General features: G+C 35.9%; 1 protein-coding gene across 1 annotated transcript; it reads right to left on the reverse strand.

The window, feature by feature from the left end:
- Positions 1 to 745: 745 nt before the first annotated feature.
- SEM1 (SEM1 26S proteasome subunit) lies at positions 746 to 18,548 on the reverse strand. The gene is made up of 3 exons (XM_049785139.1): positions 18,377 to 18,548; positions 4,081 to 4,174; positions 746 to 966 (listed from the first exon to the last, which is right to left on the reverse strand). Exons 1-3 carry the CDS (start codon positions 18,450 to 18,452, stop codon positions 924 to 926), a joined length of 213 nt encoding a protein of 70 aa, XP_049641096.1. The 5' UTR covers positions 18,453 to 18,548; the 3' UTR covers positions 746 to 923.
- Positions 18,549 to 23,189: the final 4,641 nt, after the last annotated feature.

Consider the following 23,189-nt stretch of genomic DNA (forward strand, 5'->3'; position numbering starts at 1 on the left):
CACTGTTAAAAATGACTGATAATGGCATTGTAACCACTGACCAGAATACTGAGAAAACACACATCAAAACACCTCTTGACATACTATTATTAGCCTGAATGCCTGTGTATCATAATTAATAACTGAATGAGCCCTATTGTAAGCTTTATCAAAAAAATCCCTCAAACAAATTAAAACTCCCACTCACATAAGTAGATGAGGCAATAGTTATCACTTTACATAAACTAAATTTCACTAAATGAAGCTGTTTTGTGAGATACTATGAGAATTCACAAGTATTAAAATATCTTAAATCCACTTCCTCCAATTATAAGAGGACCCATTCTTAGAACTGTGATCAAACCACTCTAAATTTTAAGTATCAATTATACTCTTGCAATCAATATTATTAACGGCATGAGAACTAATTACAGCAATTTAAAATTATTACTATTTAAAAAACACAGGTTTTGAGGTAAGTCATCCTAAAACATTATAAACATCTAAGCTTTCAAAATGAGATGAGATTTCAAAAAATCAGATGAGATTAAAGTGAAATGTGACTTAAAATGGCCTCCTATATAAAACTAACATTTAATTGATGTGGTTAAATAAAAGAACTAAATTAGGGATCATATGTGTAGCCTCAAATCATTTAACATCCCTAACCCCTGTTAACATAATAAAGAAAATCTCACTGTTTCCACATAATAATTATATAAAATCATAAATAGTATGAAAATTATAAGAGCCAAAAAGATTCAAATTTTTGAACCAAGTGAAATTAGATGAAAACATTTATTTTGTGTTACAAAAACAAAAATAAATCCAAGCAAGTGGTGAAATAAACATCTTTTTAAAAGTGTGCCATCCTGGGTCCTTTGTCCTAGAATTTAGGTAACAACAGTTCAAACTCAGATTGCTTCCATACTTTCTTCTGGATGTTATGAAGTCTCCATCTTATAACCATGTTTCTCTAGCTCAGCGCTACAATACAAACACATAAGAGTAATATCACTACATATTCTCTATGAGAAAATGTTTTAAAAAAGAACAGTTTTTAGATACAATAAATTGGACGAGCTAAATCAGACACAAATTTGAAATATAAATTAAAAGCTTTCATTTAAATATCTAAGAAGGAATTTATATAAGAAAACGAGATGGGACTTGACAAGCTCATAAAATTTTGCTTCCCGTTAGTAAACTTTTTGAGATAGAATAATGAAAACTTTATATAAAAGCAAAGATAGACTAATATACCCTATATCATGACATGACACCCAATAACATACATACATTTGTTCCCATATAATTTAGGTTATACATCATATAAACACAATGCAAACATGATGTATAATATTATTCATTTCCTCATAATGTTCCTTCACTTCCCTAAAAATCTTAATAGCAAAGGTAAAACAAATTTTGAAGAAATTAGCTTAGTGACCTTTTTTTTGTATTCTTGTTAAAGTAAGTAGTATGAAGTATGGGATAATGGTAAAACACTGGACTAGTAGTTGAGAGAATAGTAAAAAATTCTGACTATACCCCTTCCTCAGCTTCCCTTCTTAGGTAACTGTTCTCAGAATACCTATCATCAGAACAACTATAATATATCTCCTATTTTTTTAAATTAATACATTTATTCTAGCTATGTAATAAAATTAAACATACTTTTATAGAATATTTGTAAAAATAAAACTTTGAAAGAAAAACCCAACCATACACAAAATCCTACCAAATATTTCTAATCATTTTTCTATTTTACTTATTTTGCTTATATATATATATATATATATTTTTTTTTTTTTATTTAAGCACCATGATTACAAGTATGATCGTAGTTTGGTTTTAGACATAAACAGAACACCCCCTTCACCAATGCAACATTCTCACCACCAATGCCCCCCCCCTTCCCTCCTTCCCAACCCCTGCCTGTATTCAAGACAGGCATTAAGAGCATTCAAATGATTTCAGTTGGCTCAAGAGGTAGAGCACATGGTTTATAATTTTTGGGCCACACTTGATAAACTCAGGTCTTACTACTGACTCTGCTCAGGGACCGTCCCTGGGAGGCTTGGGGGTGCAGTGCAGTGTTTTCCCCCACTACAATACTTCTCCATTCCCCTTGTGCTGGATCAGATAAGTCCTGAATTAGATAACTCCAGAACCAGGCGCACGTCTCTCACCAGAATGGTAGAAACACTCTTTTCTTCAGCCTACTTCCCTCCTCCTATTCACTTTATGGAGTAACCCACAATAATATAAAATATACATACAGGTAGAAATAGGACCTAAAGAGCACAGTGAGTATGCATATAAAACAAGGAAGGTATCACAGAGAATAAAGAAAAAATTCCATTTCTGAGTCAGTAAGAGCCAAGATATATTGATAAATTCAATTATTAATTTATTTACTGCTGAAGGTCTTAATAAAAAAATCAATTTTAATTTTAAAGGGAAAAGTCTATTTTCTATTGAAAGACTAAAGAAAAGTTTGATGAAATGTGACTATTTTGAATAGCAATGAATAAACTCATTTAACAATATAAAACTTTCAAGTAACAGAAAAGGAAAAAAAATTATGTGATTAAGTGTTAGGTTACACCTTATTTTACCCAAAACAAAAGATCATCCCTGGTTTCTTTGTTATATCTGTTTGTTTACAACTTAGTTTTACCCAAAACACTGTCAATATAAGTAAAGGTGGCCAGGACAGGCTCAGGATAGCTGCCTCACTTGGAAGTGGTCCCTGTACTCAATAAAAACAGTTCTAGCAAGCAGCTTGGTGGAGATGTGAAGTAGAAGACTGCCAGACTATATGTATTTCATCCTCAGCCCGGTCTGGATAATTTCATGTGCCACCCTGCTTTATACTCATTCGCCTGGGCTTGGAGATACAATGAATGGGGGTGTATAAGTATCAATGTGGTCAAAAAAACAGAAAATACATCTTTTAACACAGGATCTCAAACTCGCGGCCCTGGGCCGTTTGTGGCCCTCCGTACAACATTTTGTGGCCCACAGCGGCCTTCAAATATCGCAGTATTCACGATTATTCGCTTACCGAATAATCGCAATAAAAATCGCATTAGTAAGAAAAGAATCGCAATAAACATTCGCATACCCCGAGCAGTTTCGTTTGGGGTATGCAAATGTTTAATGTGATCTTTTGCGATTTTTTTCTTACTAATGCGATTTTTTATTGCGAATATTCGGTAAGCAAAATCCCTTATGCAGCCCTGCCTCACCCCGACTTTGCCTCCTGCGGCCCCCAGGTAAACTGAGTTTGAGACCCCTGTTTTAACAGAATATAATTCTAATGAGTTAAAAAAGGATGTAAAGACAAAAACAAATGTAGCAGTGTTCCCTAAGTTTTAGAAACAAGATACAAACTAGATGAAGGTACAAATAAAAAACCAAAAAAATAAATGCAAAATCAAAGTGGCAGAATTTACACACACAATATTTAATCCCACGGTTCAGAGAGGTTGGTAGAAAGAACAAAGAAGAGCTAAGCTTTTATTCCTATCCTGTCCATAAAACCTAAAAGGAAAAAGAAATGAATTAAAACAAATTAAAAGCTGGTCTTAGCTGAGATAAGCCTAATTTTGGAGTTAGGTAACTCCAAATTCCATTAAAGTAAGTTTAAAGTCTCAAGGCTCTGAAAAATTTCCTGTCAAGTACAAAAGAACACAAAGTATCCTAAGAAATCAGTTGGAAATCTTCTGAGAAATCATGGAGAACTATAAAAAATACTAGAAGAGTAGAAAATAGACTCTCAGGAGATAAAGAAAATATACCTTACTTTTTACTTTTCAAAAACATTTCAAAGATTCATTATACCTAAATTACATAATTCGTACTTACAATACGAAACAATATAAAAATCTGACTTAAAAGGTTGACGTGGTGGCACAGCGGTAGGGCGTTTGCCTTGCATGCAGCTGACCTAGGATAGACTGTGGTTGGATCTCCAGGCATCCCATATGGTCCCAAGCCAGGAGTGATTTCTGAGAGCAAAGCCAGGAGAAACCCCTGAGCATCATCAGGTGTGGCCCAAAAACAAAACGAAAAAAAATCTGACTTAAAACTTACCGCAACTGATTGGAAAAGTCGTCCTCAACATTGTCATCATCCCAATTATCCTCCCAGACATGTGCATCTTCATCTTCATCTAAACCAGCCCAGTCTAAAATTAGAAACAGACATTATCTAAATATTTTTCATAAGTCATTTCTACAATAGTAAAAATTTTAGGATGTCTGTCCTAAAGACTGTAAGACATTTCAAGTATATAGCATATTTATGATAATGGAACATATGATGACTTTTTCTAGGGTTAAGATATATTTTGCAAATTTTTAAGCACAATTTCATTAACACTAAAGCAAGTTGAGCAGAAGGAAGTATAATTTAAAACTATCATACATCGAAAAAGGTTACTGCATACTCAAGTATAAGCCGAGTTTTTCAGCACAAAATTTGTTATTCGAATAACATTCGATTTGTTATTCAAATTTGGTGCATTTGCACCGAATCAAATGCACATAATCTCCAGTCCTCTTTTTTTAATTAATATCTTTATTAAACACCTTGATTACAAACATGTTTGTGGTTGTAAAGAACACCCCCTTTCACCAGTGCAACATTCCCATCATCAATGTCCCAAATCTATCTTCCTCCCACTTTCCAGCCCCCCCCCCCCCCCGGGCTTTCTACTTCCCTTATTCTGCTGGAGGGGGCGATGCTTCAGTTCAGTCCACAAGTGCAGGCTGAACTGAACTGTATGCACTGAACTATTTAACTCACAATATTCAATGGTACATTTAATTAAGTGAAAAGCCCATTTAACGCAGTAAGGTCATGTTAATAAATGTTTATAAATCCTGAATCCTTATAATCAGGGGTTTTCGAATATAAGTAGTCAAGATTTTTAACCATTTATTTACAATACTGTCTTAAATGGTTTATTCACTTTATTAAAGTTGCCATCGAATACTATGGGTTAATGTGGTATGTTAATGGTATATAGCAAATTAAACAATCATGTATTCTAAATGTAATCATGCATTTATTTATTTACTAAATTCCACAATTATTGTAATTGTTTTGGGTATATATTTTTATTTTTAAAATTTACCAGTGGCTGCTGCATTTTCCACCTTGGCTTAACTCGAGTCACCAAGTTTTCCCAATTTTTAAGGGTAAAATTGGGGGGTAGGCTTATACTCTGGTCAGCTTATACGTGAGTATATAGGTAGTTCATACACAAATTTAAAAAAAATCAAATTATGAGAAGCCATTATATACTATTTTCTTAATTTAAAAAATTTTTATTTCCATTTTATCTCTTTAAGCATGTGGGTTAGATTTTTAGTTTATATATATCATAATCAGATAAATGAGCACCTTGAGACTGTTTAATCCCAGAACTAGGAATATAGAAGAATAATGTAAGTAACACAGGAAGGCTAGAGTGATAGTATAGCTTGCCTTGCATGTGGCCAACCAAAGTTCAATCCCTGTCATCCTATGTGGTCCCCTCTACTACTAGCCCCACCAGCATAGAGTAGGAGAACCTACATACTCGAGTATATACCAAGTTTTCCGGCACAAAACTTGTGTGGAAAACCTGAACTCAGCTTATACTTGGGTCATGCAGGTAGGTGGCTAAACTGAATTGTATGCCACTGAACTAGTATGTTCTGAGCTGATGGGTGTAACCCAAAAATAAAAACAACAAAAATTAGCACAGGAAGTGATATTTATGCATACATAAGTAGGAAAAATACTAATAAAATAATTTCATATATCCAAATATTAATCATTCCTAGCCCAGAAGCAAATATAAAGTAAAAAAAAGTTTCCTCCCATACACATCTCTTTCTTTAGGCTCTTAAATATTACTTTGGGGAAGAATGCTTGAATTAGTAATGCATTAATATTAACTATATGACTAATAGTTCATATATAAGATGTTGATTCCCCAATCTTTCTCTAGAGACTGTAGACCTTTTTTTTTTTAACTTCAGAATTTTATATAACCAAATGCCTACTGAATACTAATATGGCATCAATAAAACTTATTATTTTCAGATTTCCTCAATCCCAACCAATACTTTCCTGGAATGAATAAAGAAAAACAATAATTCAGTTGTATCAAATGACGGGCATGGTGTGTATTATTCTAAGTTTTATTCTCTTTCCATGCACAATTACTGCCTATTTTATCCCATAAAATACAACTTATAAACTCCCAACTTATCTGACCTACTGACCCCTTTACAGGAAAAAGAAAACTACTCTTTTAAAGTGGAAAATATTTGTTAAAGTGAACAAACAGAAAGCATCCCCCAATTGTACCAGAGGCTAATAAGTGCCTCCTATCCACGTCCCTGCCATCCTTACAGCATCACCCAGAGGGCATCATCTACCTTGGGGAACACTGCCTAGGATAATTTTTAAATTTATCCTTGTTTTTTTTTATTGCTATTACCTTTCTCTAGATTAGATAGTCATGTCACTTCTCCTATACAATGGCAATATGTTTCTTGCAATTTTGTTCTTTTTTCTACTTTCTTGATCCCAGCAAAACTCTAAGCTCCAAAGTTGGAAAAATAAGGCAAATGTACATGCTCTGCATGCAAGAAGTGTGGGTTTGATTCTCAGCACCATAGGCTTCTTGACTCTGAGCCTGAAGTAGATCCTGAGCACTGCTAGGTAAATTGCTATGGTGTACTTAGATAATCATTACTCATAATTTTGGATTTTTTGTGTGTGTGGGGAATGAGCAAACAAAAATATACACAAATTGATTTAAAGTTCTGAGACATCCTTTATGACCATTTGTGGTGTTTATGTAGATTAAGGATTACTGGTAGTTAACAAATACTATCAGTGGCCTAGCAATGACATAGCGGGTAGGGCATTTGCCTTGCACATGGCTGACCTGGATTCAATCCCTAGCATCTCACATGGACTCCTAAGCCCACCAGAAATATTTTTTGAGCTCAGAGTCAGGAATAACTCCTAAGCACTGATGGATATGATCCCACCACGAGAGAGAGAGAGAGAGAGAGAGAGAGAGAGAGAGAGAGAGAGAGAGAGAGAGAGAGAGAGAGAGAGAGAGAGAGAGAGAGAGAGAGAGAGAGAGAGAGGAGGGGTGGGAAGAGAGAGAAGATAGATAGAAAGAAAAAGAGCAAGCAATAAAGAATGAAAGCAAGAGTGAGAGCTCAAAGGTGGAGCTCATGGTTTGCATTTGGATAGTTCCAGTTCTGATTTAATCCTAGGACCACTGGGTATATAGCTTCCATTCCACCCCCAAAGTAAAGTTATTACTCAAGAGGCACTCACAACTAATGATGAGATATGTAACTGACCATATTTTGTTTGCATATTATGTAAATTCTGTGATAGATAATAAAAATTAGAATGGAGACCTGATTCCTTGATTAAATCAGAATAGATTAGGAAATCTTTGAAAGGCAGTTTTCAGGTGGATTTTTAATAAATATGTGTACGTGTATGTATTTGAATTTTGATATCATGGTTGCAGCAGTGATAATCTGATAGTTAACTGCACCTTACCTCTGAAGTACATAAGGAAATGTAAAAATGTAAAAAACAAAATCCAAAGGGGGAAAAAAATTGCCTCTTAGAAACAGACCATGAGACCATGACCAAGGTTTTAAGTAGGATATACAAACAAAAAGATTCATTACAATAGTTTTGTATTTCTTTGACATAAGACTACAGAACTTCATTATGACACTGCTCAGTACACTGATACAAAAAGTGGAAAAACTGGTTAAAATTTTATATTAAACTTTATATAAATTTGAATATAGTCTTATATCTTAGTATCTTATTCATACAAATTTTAAGCTAAAGCCTTAAGCCCCAAATATTTTTCAGAACAAAATGTAAAACTCAAATAAAGATACCTGCTTCAGACAGCAAGTAGGCATTTGCCTTCCAAGGGCCAATCCAGGTTCAATCCACAGCATCCCCTGAGCCTGCCAAGAATGATTTCTGAGCACAGAGCAAAGAAACTCATGACCACTGCCAGGTGTGCATCCCCCAAAAAGATACCTACTTCATACTCAATGCCTCTCTTCAACATATAGATGATCATATGAAATATACATATTATCTTCAACATTAAAGGCACTGCCAAGATTGTGAGTAATCATTTAAATAACCACAGCTGTGTTTACTTCAGTGTGTAAGCTGCCAGATGTGTACTAATAAAATAACTACATATTTTAAGAAGTCTTAGAAAGCACTAATAACAGATGCTTAAACCATAACTTTCTAGTAATTGTAAAGTATTTAAGACTTTGCACTGAAATCTGGTCTTCTTCACATTTACCAGTGAGAATTACATCTATAATTTAAAAACTATATTTAAGCTAAAAAAGACTAAATAGATTTCTTATCACCTTGACATATATGCGTGAAAGCATTTTCTCTCAGCTTAGAAAATGTTCCCAAAAGTACTTCCTTTCCTCATCCTACAACATACATTCTTTATTTCTTTAAATTTCTTTAAAGTTTTTCACTCTTAAGAGATGTAAAGAGAAATTCCATGTATACCATACAGTATCTATTTTCAGAAACATCAAATTCTCATTCATTCTTTAACTGTAAAGCTACTCTGACTATAAGCAATCTTCAACAAAGTTTCTTCAAATAAAAGAAGAATTATGTAGGGGCTGAAGCAGTAGGCTGTTTGTCTTGCACGCGGTTGACTGGATTTGATCCCTGAATCCCACATGGTCCCCCAAGCACCACCAGGAATAATTTCTGAGTCTAGAATCAGGAGTAAACCCCAAGCACAGCCAGGTGTAGTCCCTAAACAAACAGAATGTGCATGTATAAGTAAAACATTACATAAAATATAGAAAAGATACAAATGAAAGTTTCAGAAAGTTCTAAATTTTATAATCACTGTCAAAGATGAGTGTAATAAAGCAAGCAATCGTTGTAAATAGTCATGTTTATAAATATAATGAAAGCTATAAAAGTACCACTATGGTAAGATATTTCTATGGATTTCTGTTTAAGTTGTATAAAACAGATCTAATAACTTATTCTGTAAGAAAAAAAATCTAGTCTAACATCATAAACGACTTTATTTTCCCCAATAAAAAAGGAATTCAAAACGAAATGCCAAAAAGCAAGCCATAAATGATATTGCTGCTACAGACTATTAGTGATCCATCAGTTGTTTGTGGTCAGAAGTTATAAAGTTATAAAAGTTATAATAGGATTGATATTTTATATTAAAAATTTTAAGTAGTTTTTGTCACCAATTACTTCAATTTTTCCAATATAACAGTTCCTATAAATTTGTGCTATTCTTAGTTATGTGTTGGTTTTGATGCTTTGAGTTTATTTTAGCTATATAAAATCCCCAAAGTTACTTAAGCTCTTCTTTCCCAAGCCTTTATGTCCTATTACCAAATTCCCTCATTCTGGTCTTCCCTATAATTGACTCAAGGGTATCCAATGTAAACTCCACTATCAACTCTCAATATACACACACATGCAAAAATTTACAACCAATAAATTTTTAATTTTTACCTTTAAATATCAAACTAGGTACTAAAATACCCATTTTATTCTTATATCAGTCTTTCTTTCCTAATAACCTCAATTAGAAAACTTAAAGCTGGGGCTGGAGAGATAGTTCCTTGCAAGTGGCCGACCCAGGACCAACATTGGTTCAAATCTCAGTATCCCATATGGTTCCCCATGCCTGCCAGGAGGGATTTCTGAGCAGAGAGACAGGAGTAACCCTTGAGCGCTGCCGGGTGTGGCCCAAAAACCAAAAAGAAAAAAAAAAAAGACTTAAAAGTCACCTAAATTACTGCAATAATTTATTAATTATTTTCCCTCATTGTATATTTTTGTTTATTTATTTTGGGCCACACACACTTGTGCTCAGGGGTCACTCCTGACACTGAGCTTGGAAATCAATCCTCAAAGGCTCTGGGGACCATATGCTGAGGATCAAAATCAGGTGAGCCATTTGCAAAGGAAATGTGTTTTATCACTCTGGCCCCCAACTCTCTATATTTTCAATTATTTTCCTAACCACCTAAAAAACAAAATCATGCAGCACATTACCTAAACACATATTAAACAAAACTCATTTTTCTTATATTTCATCTAAGAATAAAGTGCAAACTGGCCATTTAGTTTAGAGCTTGGTACCCAAATTGAAATAGATACACAATGCTTCTCTGCCTCCAACATCTATGCCTTTCCACAACCTTCGGAATTTCTTTTTCCTACTTTTAGAGATTCAAATACACAATTTCACATTGAGCACAACTAGAAATAAATTCCACCTCTTTTAAATTCTTGTTGCGTTTTATTATTAGCTTTTTAATGAGCTCTCACTCAGAAGTATACTACAAAAAGACAAAGCAAAGATTCTTGGGTTTCAGTGAGGAAGGAAAGCTGGAGAGTCTCCTACTCAAACCAAAAAAGTTAAGGGTTTCTAAACAGCTCCTTTTGGGTGTGACCCATTTCCTTTGAAATTGCTATTACTTAACTGTTTCTCAACCATTTTTTCTATAGCTTCCTACTATGGACCCCCCCCCCCACTCTTAACTAGTTTCCTGTGGCACCCTAATTTTGTGTTATGACCCACACTTAGGCAATTTTCACCTGTTGTTCCCTTGGAATATTTAACCCAGTTGAAAAATGCAGTAGCTCACGGCTTTACTCCTGGCACTATGCCAAGGAATCATTCCTTGAGTGATGAAGGAGTAAGAAATGGTATAGAGAATTGAATCTGGTCTGAACAGGCCAATATTTTGAGCTTGGCTTTTTCAGACTACACAATTGTTATAAGTAAAAAAAAAAAAAAATTTTTTTTTTTTTTGGTTTTGGGTCAGACCCGGCAGCACTCAGGGGTTACTCCTGGCTCTATGCTCAGAAATCGCTCCTGGCAGGCTCAAGGGACCATATGGGATGCCGGGATTTGAACCACAGACCTTCTGCATGCAAGGCAAACACCTTACCTCCATGCTATCTCTCCGGCCCCGATAAGTAAATTTTTCTTGTATAAGTCATCATCTATAGTATTCTGTGATAGCACTTGGGAAGACGTGTGAATCTTACATGACTAATTATTAACCACAAATCAAATTTGAAGAAATTGAGGATTAAGAAGGAAACAGTTCAAGAAAAATCAAAAGTAAATACTAATCCAAGGAATGAATACCAAAAAGAGTGGCATGATTCAGGCTTGAAAATAGTTAAATATTTAATATGGTGTATAGACAAGCTTATGAATAGAGAATATTAATTGATAGTAACACTTTATCAAAGGCAATCAGACAATATATGTCAAAATTTAAATATAAATCTAGTCTGATGTTACAAATCAAGAATGAGATAGCTTTTCTGTGGAGAGAAAATAGGACATGGGAATACCAGAGCCTATTCAAGGTAGAGATCATTAAAATGCTGAAGGAGAAGTGGTGGTCTGACACTGAATGAATGGTGAAGCCTAAGTGAGATAAAAAGAGCATCCACGGTGGTCTAGAAACAAACACTGTTTAAAAGAGGGTAATTAAAAACAGACATTATTTTAGAAAATAAGCTTATGGGCCAGAGCAAGAGTACAAGTGTGTAGAGTGTTTGCCATGTATGTGGCCTACCTGGGTTTGATCCCTGCCACCTGATATGGTCTCCCAAGCATCAAAGCATTTATTCATTATTCCTGAGTGCAGAACTATAAATCCCTGAGTACTACCAACTGTTGCCCCAAACCCTAAATAAATAAAATAGACATGGAAAAGGAAACATTTGTTGCATTTAGAAAAATGACATAAAGACCCTATGAACCAGCACTATCGCATATGAGCTCATCAGTTCAGCTCTACAGATTCTCAAAGTTGTGAACCATGTGGCTACATATAATTTTTATACTGATTTTCCAGTTGGAATACACCAAATTAGATGTGAAATTTATAAAAGCCACATAAACTCAATAAAACCAACAACAGAAAGATCAACTAGCAAGAGCTTAGTAGTCCTGCAGACAATGACAGAAAGACCCACTGTGAGATGACATTAGAATTTTTCTTTTTTTTTCACTCAAATCACCCACATTCGTTATGTAACACATGGCTACATCATTCATATTATATTTATATTAATGTTATATTTGTTAGGTCTGTTTTTTTACCTTTCCTAATTATTCTTGAGTTACATGAATCTATATGTTTCAAATGTTTGCATATAAGGATATTTTCTGTTTTATTTTTTTTCTATTTTATTTCTATTTTTTGCTTTTTTTTCCCCCTGGGATGGGGAGGAGGGATACTTGGGACATTGGTGATGGGAATGCTGCACTGGTGAAGGTTTTGTTTTTTTTTTAATAAAAATAAAGAAAAAAATGTTAGAAAAAAATAAAATTTTTCTTTTAATGAGGATTTCTTTTTAAAACAATTCATTACCATTTACTTGTACCAAGAAATATGAAGTAAATTTGCATCTGCCTAGGCCCTAGAGGAAGGTTTCAGGGAGGATGCGAAATTGATGACAACGGTGGAGAGAATGTAACTAACACTGGTGGTGGGAATGGTGTTGGAATATTGAATGCCAAAATAAACAGTATTATGAATAATTCAGTAAACAAGTGTTTAAGTAAATTAAATTTAAAAGACTATTTCAAGGGACCAGATATGTAGTTCAGGGGTAGAGCAGCTGCTTTGCAGATCTAAGGCCATGAATTTAGTCTCTAGAATCACACTACATTGTTTATGCCATCAGAACTCCCAAGTGCCAGCAATGCAAACACATATGTGATGTAAGGCAAACACAACAACTATGTAAATACAAGTACTCTTCTAACTAAGAGTAGGAGACACCTCCCTCAAGATCACAACAAAGGAAAGGAGAAAATATTTTAAATAAGTTAAAGTTCATATTCTGTATGATAGTGACAACTGCAATGAGTTAAATTAAAATCTGGATAATAGCAGATTATTTACCTATTACTGATTAGCTGTTTTGTTCTTCCATAAAAAATCAAGCTCGTTATTATACTTCTGGAATTTACCTCCAAAATACTAAAACACTAATGTTTCATATTACCCAGGAACTTAAAAAAAGTGCTTATCAATGAACAAATGTGAATATAAATGTGCTATATAGTCAAATATATATAATAATATATATACTTCTGTATATATATATATATACATACATATATATATATAATATAATACTATATTATTCAGCTATACAAGCAAAGATTAAATGTTACCATTTTGCAACATGGATGCTTAGTGAAGTAAGTCAGATGGCGAAAAGACAAACACTGTGTAATTTTACTTATGTGGTATTTAGAGAAGACAAATGGATGAATTAAATTAAATAAAAATAAACTTTTGGACTACAAAACTAATTCGTTGTTACTAGAAGGAAAGGAGCAGGGGAAGGGGATAAAGTAGGACAAAGGGGCAAATGCATGTTGATAGAAAGGATTGGACTTTTATTGGTGAACTTGATGTTACTTTCAATCATGCATACTTGGAACTTATATAATGTAATAATGCAATAGTACGTTAAACATTTACAGTACTTTAGTAAGAACTTCTTAAGGGATACAAAGAAAAGGAAGAATAATTCCCTTGATTTCTCCTGATAATATAGCTGTTTCATTTGTCATAGACAAATCAGAGGGGCTGGAGAGATAGCAAAGCGGTAAGGGTTTGCCTTCCACGGGTCTCAAACTCAATTTACCTAGGGGCCGCAGGAGGCAAAGTCGGGGTGTGACCCAAACAACTAAAACAAAACAAAACAAAATAAGATTCCTCTAGGGCAGGGCCACAAAATGTTGTACGGAGGGCCGCGAATTTGAGACCCCTGCTAGACACAGAAGGATGGTGGTTCGAATCCCAGCATCCCATATGGTCCCCCAAGCCTGCCAGGAGCAATTTCTGAGCATGGAGCCAGGAGTAACCCCTGAGCTCTGCTGGGTGTGAGCCCCCTCCAAAAAAAGAAAGAAAAATTAGAGAATACTTAAGTCTAATACTTGTGCTCTGAGAGGAACAGTCAAGTAGTCTAAAAACAAAAGGCTTTTCCAGAGCAAGCAAATAAAATTCTGGCACAGAAAGAAAACAGTGAGAAAAATCTAAAGGCCCACTTACTCTCTGCACTTGTACATTCAAACACTTCTAATTGTCACAGAAAGAACATTTAAAAAATACGAATATCATATGAAGTTGTTTTATAAAAAAATTGAAGTTTCTATAATTTCAGTTTTAGATGCTACTCTATTACTGAATTGTATGATCTAGATAAGATCGATCTTTAGTCTTTAAGTCGCTTTACATTCTACTATTCTGTGCCAAAGCTTTCAAAACCATTACAAGCAATTATGCCAGAAGCAAAGAATGCCTCCCTAATAAAAACTATCCTCAATTTAGTCACTAAGTAGAAGAATGCAGAATGCATTTAACAAAGATATCCTATGCATGGATTTTTAAAACCTTCCTCCTTAATGACCAGATTACACTGACCCCAACTAGAATAACTTGAGAAACTGTCTATGTAAATAGGATCCAGACTAAATGAAGGGAGGATAGGACAGTTAAAAAGTTGACATGTTGGGATCGATCGGAGCGGTGGCACAGCAGTAGGGCATTTGCCTTGCAAGCAGCTGACCTAGGGTGAACCATGGTTCGATTTCCGACACCCCCCACACACGTTCCATATGGTCCTCCTCACCACAAGCTATTTCTGAGCGCAGACCCCTAATGTCACTGACCCAAAATCCAAAAAAAAAGTTGACATGTTTTTTTGCACCTTCAGAGAAATAACCCACATAGAACAATCCAACACTGAAGACCTATTTAGAAGAAACAAGGAGATATACATAAAAGGTTGAGTTTTATTTTTAAAAGGGAAATTCCCCTTCCTTAAAATCACTCCACTGACATACCACCAAATTCTTATCAGGGATGGGATATAATTAAAACTCACAATTCATCAGTCAAACCAAGGATTTATAATTTTAGCAATGGCTTCCCATAGCAAATTTCTTAACTATAATATAAGCCAGCACTTGAACCACCAATTCAAACACCTGGACCCAGGGCCAGGGAGATTACACAGCAGGTAGGGCATTTGCATTGCATGTGGTATCAGACCCAGGTTTGATCCCCAGCATCCCACAGGGTCCCCCATGCCTGCCAGGAGTAACCCAAGTGGTATGGCCCCAAAACAAATCACCTGGGCCAGTTTGGAAGTGCTAAAAGGTTTTATATAAGCATTTCATTGACTGGTCATAACTGCTGGTCTGTGGACTGTATGTAGGGCAGGTGTAAGTCAGTAAGAACAAAAAGACTTGAGAACACTCTCCTAGACAAAGATAAAGGATATCATTACATTTCTAGAACAGGAGGGCCCAAAAGGCCATTTTTGATTTTCAAAGTAAGACTAAAAAGATTCCTAGAGACAAATGATTGCAGGGAATTTTAATTTAACTTGTATCTGTTAGTGAGTTTGTCAACAGCATCTGTACTCAACAGCTAGGTTTTGGTTAAGATGCTGTATTTGGGGCGGGGGGGGGGGGGGACACCTGTGATGCTCAAGGGTTACTTACTTCTGGCTATGCGCTAAGAAATCGCTCCTGTCTAGGGGGACCATATGGGTATCGAATCAGGTCAGTCCTGGACCTGTTGTGTGCAAGGCAAAAGCCCTACTGATGTGTAATCCCTCCAGCCCCCTTCTTTGGGGGGAGGGGTCTAAGATATTGTATTTCTAATCCTCAGGTAATGCTAAAAATGCTGGCTCATGGATCTTACTGTAAATAACACTGGTGACCAAACCATAACAAGGTCAAAGCAAGAAAAATACCATAGACTCCAAATGATAAATGATTCTTCTGTGATGTTTCCAAGTTCTTTCCCTTTCAGTGTTGTTCTTTATCAGAGAAATCTTCATTAGTAAATACTAACTGGTTTCACCAAGTGGGCTACTTTGGTTTTCAACATTCTAATTCAAATTAACACAACAGGAAAATCCACCTGAATTATAAATCAGAGAAACAAGAAACTTGAACCCCACCCCAAAAAAGACATTTCACTTTGGGACTCAGAATTTCAAACTCTGCCCAAACACAAGAATTTCAAATATGATTTATTCTAAATTGAAAATTTTCTGATGAATTATGTCCTACACATTTGAACTCGAAGATACTCTCTAAAGAGACTGGCCAATAAATTGGTAAATATCAATAAACATCACACTGCTGCCTATATGAAAGGGCTGTGTCTTCAGAAAAACTTTCTTTGCAACTTTAACGTGATTATTTTTTACTGTGTTAACCAACTGAAAACAAATTGCTACATACAATATAAACTCAGCAGAGCAACTTATTACTCCTCAAAAGCTGTTGAAATGACAATTGCTGGGGGAAAAAAAAGTCAAATATACCACCAGGTATACTAGATTTTTACAGACCGTTTTAAGCAGTCAACTCTTAAATTTTCATTTTAGAATACATTCATTCAACAAGCATTTACTGATTGCCAGACATCTGAATAAAACTTATGTATAAAGCTTCAGTTGATGAACCTGAATTGTGGTATTCTCTTAGCCTGTTTCTTTTATGATGAAGTGAACTACCGTATTTGCCGACATATAAGATGACTGGGCATATAAGACGACCCCCTAATTTTGCAATTAAAACAGGTTTAGGCCTATATTCACTGTATCAGATAGAAAGTTCCTGTGCTGCAACTTATGTACCACAGTGAGCCAATCACAACAAGCAAAGGTTCAATTGTAATAGACTTCCTCTCTGACTCTGACCAATCTGAGCAGGCTTTTTCAGTGTAGACTCGGGTCCAGAACATTGTCTAATTTGCATGCATCAAAAGCCTGCTTGGATTGGCTGAGTTAGAGGCGGTTGGAGCAGCCTTGCAGTGATTGGTGCAGGATCGAGTTGGAAAATTCGTTTTGTGCCAATATTCAGACAATTTTCGTTTAGTGGCATATTGAAACATTTTTCGGGATATACTCGGCGTATAAGACGACCCCCGATTTTCGGTTGACTTTTTTTGTTTCAAAAGTCGTCTTACACGCTGGAAAATACGGTATATAATGTAATCAAAGAGCCTACATTGCACCCTGTATATAGTTAGTGAAAGTTATTTGAAATCAGTTTGAACAAGTTTGAGTAAATTGCCTTCAATAAGAGTTTGCTACCACACCGATCAATGTAGGAAAATGATTAAACAACTGAAAAATTGGATTAAGAACATAGGTCTGGACAGAAATATACTACGCAAATCATCATACTACGCACCATAAATATTGAGTCCCAGAAGTGAAAAGAAATATGCATTTGGGTTAGTGTCTGAACTGGGGGTATTAGGCAACTCTAGAAATAAAACGAACCTTGCAGCATCATCGTTTTAGGCACTGGTAGTTGATGATAGGATAGGTTCAATTGAGGACAGCTTTAGTAAAGTGGAACTTGATGTAAGATGCCTTGGACCATTCATGGGGAAAGTCCCTTTTTTTTTTTTTATTAACAAGTTATCCTATATCTAATAAGGAATAAATCAAGCAAATATCTTGAAACGCAGCGCTAGCTAGCATCAAGGCTCCAACTCCAAGTATAGCAGGTAAAGAGTTTCCGGCCTTGTGTAGCTGTCAGGTGACCCTACAAGTCCCTTCAACAATTCTTTCTTACGGGGTTTCTTTAGGCGAAAACTGCTAGATCTGTGTGAAAACCTAACAGGCGCAAAGCACTAGGACAACGCAGTTGACCATAATATAACCATGTGCTCACTACTACTTGGTAGCCCAGACTCTAATAATAATAATAATAATAATAATAATAATAATAATAAGTTAAGGTTGCTGAGTGGGGATGATGCTGATAAGTAAGCCTTAAAACTTGTATTCGTTCGAAATGGAGTGATGCCAACCGGCAAGGAATAAGGGTCAGATAATAAAACCATGCAAGGCCTAACACGGACGCTCCCCTGCCCATCCTCCTCCGTCCAGAAAGTTCTCCAAGTGAGCAGCGCTGGTCTGACGGGGGGCGGCATTTCAGTGGGGTCGGCTGAAAGGCAAAGAGCGACTGACTGTTGGAGCAAACGGACAGCAGGAGCGAGCAGAGCTGGGGTCTGGAAGGAGGCGGGCAGGGCAGCCCAAGGGCCCAGATCGAAGCGGCTCCTCTCGGGGGCTCATCCACCAGGCTCAGTCGGCCCGAAGAGCGGCTGCAAAGAGCAGGGCCCACGGCGGGCTCCGGGGCTACTCCAGTGGCGCCCGCTTCAAGGCCCCGCGCCACCGCCGCCGCCGCCTCCATGCGGAGGCCTGAGTCATCGCCCGCGCGGGGCCCAGCGGTTACCTTCCGCGGGGAACTCCTCGAACTCGTCATCTTCCTCCAAGAGACCCAGATCTACCGGCTGCTTTTTCTCGGACATGGCGAGGTGACGTCCCAGAGAGACCAGGCCGCCGCTGCAAAGTCAGAAGCTTCCTCCCCTACCTCCGCGGGCGCTTCCGAGACCGGCTCTACCATAGAGACGGACCATCGAGGGGAGTTGCCCCGCGACGGCGCGCGAGGGCTGATGGGATACCGAAGGTCCTCCCAGCGCTTCCTGAGTGTTTCTCACCTGCCCTTCGGTGTTCTCTCTCAGAAGGGAGGTCTGTGCCTTGATGCTTAGGTGGACTCTGAGTTGACAGGAAATTAGAGAAGCGAAAAAGGAGTAGGGTTTTTAAATTTTACACATTTTTTTACTTAGTGGAAAAGCTAAGCTATGAAAATTAAGTAACTGAAATGCTGGAGAACTGACTGGTGTTTAAGTTAGATTAGCCATCCGTAATACTATAGAAAAAAACACAAATTGGTTTGTTCTCTTAATTTAAGCCAATACCTTCATCGTGATATTAAATAACTCTACATAATAGAAACATCAGTTATAGGAAGAAATAGCTAAATCCATATTCCAGTGCTGGGTCTTCTAAAAGCCAATCTGTTTGCTGGAACTCTGCAGAATCATTCAGTTCTCAGTCTTGCAATCTTATGCATGGTGAATCCCTACTAGAATAATTATGTGTGTGCACTATAGCTTACAAGTTATAGTAATGGCATGTAACATTTTCCCTCTGTAACTTTCTGGATCTCAAAATGTGTTATTTTGAGTTTTTTAATCATTGATTTAATTGGAACGTCATTGTGATGTATGAAACTGTGGCATGCATGTAGTATTTTAGATAAATATTTCCTATAATAAAAATACATATAATTGTATATCCCTGTGAATTTGGGTCGTCTCTATTTTAAATCTCATTGTTTCATTCAACAGTATTAGTTCATACCAGGTACCAGGCACTGTGCTGGAGATCAAACAGCTTAGAAAGAAAAAACATCTCCTTCAAGGAGCTTATGCTCCACTAAAGGCAAATACACAGATAAATAACAACAAAGCAATTTCAATGCCTATTTAAAAATGAAATTATATGATAAATAAAAATATAGGTACTTATCTATGTAGATATACAGAGAATGAAACTACTAAAAATAGATCAGAATTTGGGAAACAACAATAGATGTAGATATTTTTAAAAATAAAATAACCATTAAATGGTATTTTTATTTGTAGTAATTACTAAAAACATGAGGGATCTTCAAATTTAGTTCAGAATACATGTAATTTGTTCAGCTATATAAATTGAAGAAACATTGAGAAAGATGTAAAATTGGAAGTAAAAAGCAAAAATAAAAATTATGCCATACAGGGCTGGAGCAATATCACAGTGGCAGGGCGTTTGCCTTGCATGCAACCAATTTGGGACAGACTGGGTTTCCATTCCCAGCATCCTATATGGTCTACAGAGCCTATCAGGAGTGATTTCCGAGTTCAAAATAGAAAATTTTATATCATCTAAAATATATCTCAGCTTTTCAAATACTACAAGCATTTACCCAGAATCAGGAATTGCAACTTCTATTTTCTGGACCTATTAATTTATTGGTATAAACATCATGTCAATTCTTAGTAACAGCAAAATAAGTTAATACAATAATTTTTCCAAAATGTGATATAGTAAAATATAATCAATTTAAAGAATATTTTTAAAACAACCATTTTTTAGCTTCCATTAAAAAATTAAGAATGGGGTCTGGAGAGATAGCATGGGGATATGGAGTCTGTCTTGCATGCAGAAAGTTGGTGGTTCGAATCACGCCATCCCATATGGTCCCCTGAGCCTGCCAGGAGTGATTTCTGAGCATAGAGCCAGGAGTAATCCCTGAGTGTTGCCAGGTGTGGCCCAAAAAACAAAACAAAAAAAAAATTAAGAATGATGAATCTATTGAAGTATTCATTTTAATTAAATCACTCTTCGTGATAATTATGGCAAATGGCACAATAAGCCACTTTCTTATTTTTTATGGGAAACTTAGGTAAGTGATAGAATTAAGGTCTAAGAAGCATTATTACCTACCTAAATTAAGCATAATACAATATGTTTGGGAGATATAGATTTAAATCTGGGTTCAATTTCTTCTAACCAGGGAGTTTGAAAAAAATCACAGTATGTGAAATTACATAGTGTGCATCACTCACTAGCTGAGATGTAGTGTTAAATAATATTAACATTATACAATTAAAGACTTAAAATTTAAAATATCTCAAATCTTCCATCCTGACTCTAATAAAAAGTCTTAGTTGTATTTTTGGGAGTGTAAGGACACACACAATGCTCAGGAATTACTTCTGACTCTTCATCCAGGTGCTGCTCAGTGACTCATATACGATATCAGGGATCAAACTTAGATCAGCCAAGTGCAAGACAAGTGCCCTACTATCACTATGCTGTACTATCACTTTGGCACCTTGGTTTTTTTGTTTTCGTGTTTTGTTTTGTTTTGTTTTGTTTTGCTTTTGTTTTTTGATTTGTTGGGTCACACCTAGCAGCGTTCAGGGGTTACTCCTGGCTCTGTGCTCACAAGTCGCTCCTGGCTCGGGGGACCATATGGTATGCTGAGGTATCTGCATCTGTCCTGGGTCAGCCATGTGCAAGGCAAATACCCTACCACTGTGCTACCATTTCTGCCCCAAGCTCCTTGATTTTTATTTTTATTATCATGGATATTCTGAGGAAGTCACAGTGAATCATATTGTTAATAAATATTATTTATGATAGTTGATGTAAAATTATGTTTATTTTGTATTTGGCACTTTAATGTGTATTGAATCCTCTTAAAATCACTCTATTACGTGAGGACAAATTAAATCTTTTTTATACTTGAGGGAACTGAGTTACAGAGAGTTTGTCATATTGCCAAAGTCCCAGAGTTAAGAATTATCTAAGGGCTTTCTTAAAAAAAAGGAAATGCAGAGTACAGAAAATTGTCACTAGAATACCAAGAATTTTTCTAACATGACAAAACACACCAATAGGAAATGTAAAATACAAATATAAATAAGTTTAGAGTGCAAAGAAGTAAAATGAATACAATTGATAGGACTGTTAGAATTGTTGTCTTTTCTATTATTTGCAGTCCTCCACAACTCTAGTTAAAGTACAAAATAAAAACAAAGCTAGTCAAAAGTATGCCTTTAACTACATATTATATTGTCTGAAACTAGTTGATTGTATTTAACTTCACAAGTAGGAAATCAGTTTATAAATATAACTTAAAATAGCTGATTCTATTTGTTTCAAGCAAATCTCTTCCCTTTCAAAAGTTCCATTTGTTAATCAGGTATTTATTGCATTACAAGTATATGGATCCTTAAGATTACCATAATGTGACCATTTAACAGAGGGGCATGATAGATAATAAATTGTTTAACCTTTCTGCATATATTTTTATACAGGGAGAAAAACAGCAAGGGCTGATAAATGGCTTATATCTAGACAAAGAAGTAATTTCAAAAGTACCCTTGCTTTTGACTTCACTGAGGACCAGTTAGTCATGAAGAAGTTAGAGACACACCTCCCAACCTGAAGTAATTGGTATTGGTTACCCCAAGAAAACAAGACTATTTTCAGAGTACAGTTTTACACCTCTTTAAATATGTCATCATACAACACTTACCACCAGAATACTAGTATTTCTTAACTACAGTCTATTGGTTCAGATATGTATTTTTAGTCTAATATCACAGTTTATTACTATAGTAATAAAACTATATGAATAAATTTTTCATAGTAAAGTTTGCAGTTGATGAGAATTATGGATTCCTTGGATTGTTTTGGTTCTATGGAACCTTCCAGACTCAGGGGGCCTAGGATACACTTTTGGTGATTCATGGCCAACCATAAGGGCACAAGGATAAAGTATTTCTTAGTGGGGACTACCACGGCCATGCCTATATAGGTGCTCAAGGGCCACCAGGGACACACCCAGTCATGCTCTGAAGGCCTCCAGTATAATGCCCATGTGACTCAAATGGCCATGTAGTGGTAGAAATCAAACCTAGGTCTGGTGCATATCTATACTATTTCTCACCTCTGATTTTTTGGGGGGTCTTTTTTTGTGTGTGTTTTCTTCACCTCTAATTTTCTATTTTTTGGGGGGGGCCACAGCTAGCAGTGCTCAGAGTTTACTTTTGACTATCTGCTTATGGATCAAGGATCATATGTGGTACCCAGTATCAAACCCGGATCAGCACTTGCAAGGCAAATGTCCTATGCAGGTTACTATTCTAGTCTTAATTTTTTTTTAATTCTGTTTTTGTTTATAAGCCACACCCAGTGGTACTCAGGGAGAATGCCTGGCAGTGCTTTGAAGAACTATATGTGGTAATGGGGTCAATTCAGGGTCACTGCATACAATGAAAGCACTTTAACCTCTATACTATTTCTTTGGCACCCTTTACAATTTGTTTTAGAGGTTGCTTTGGTTAAGAGCTAGTGTGATAGTTCAAAGCATGTATGGCATGCAAAGGTTCTCAGGTTCAGTACTAGGTATTACATCCCAATATCACTAGCTATATCACTACGTGATATTACTAGTGCCTCCCCACTCCACCCCAGACACTGGGGCAACCCTCTAAAAAGACACTTTGGTATGTCTAGTTTTTCATGATTTCATACATATTTTAATAGTGTTTTTTCTACTTCCTTGAAAAGTGATTTTAGAATTTTAATAGGTACTGCATTGAATCTGAAAAGTTCTTTGAATTTAAATTCATTTTTAACAATGTTAA

Source organism: Suncus etruscus, chromosome 1 (assembly GCF_024139225.1).
Source record: "Suncus etruscus isolate mSunEtr1 chromosome 1, mSunEtr1.pri.cur, whole genome shotgun sequence".
Taxonomy (NCBI): Eukaryota; Metazoa; Chordata; class Mammalia; order Eulipotyphla; family Soricidae; genus Suncus; species Suncus etruscus.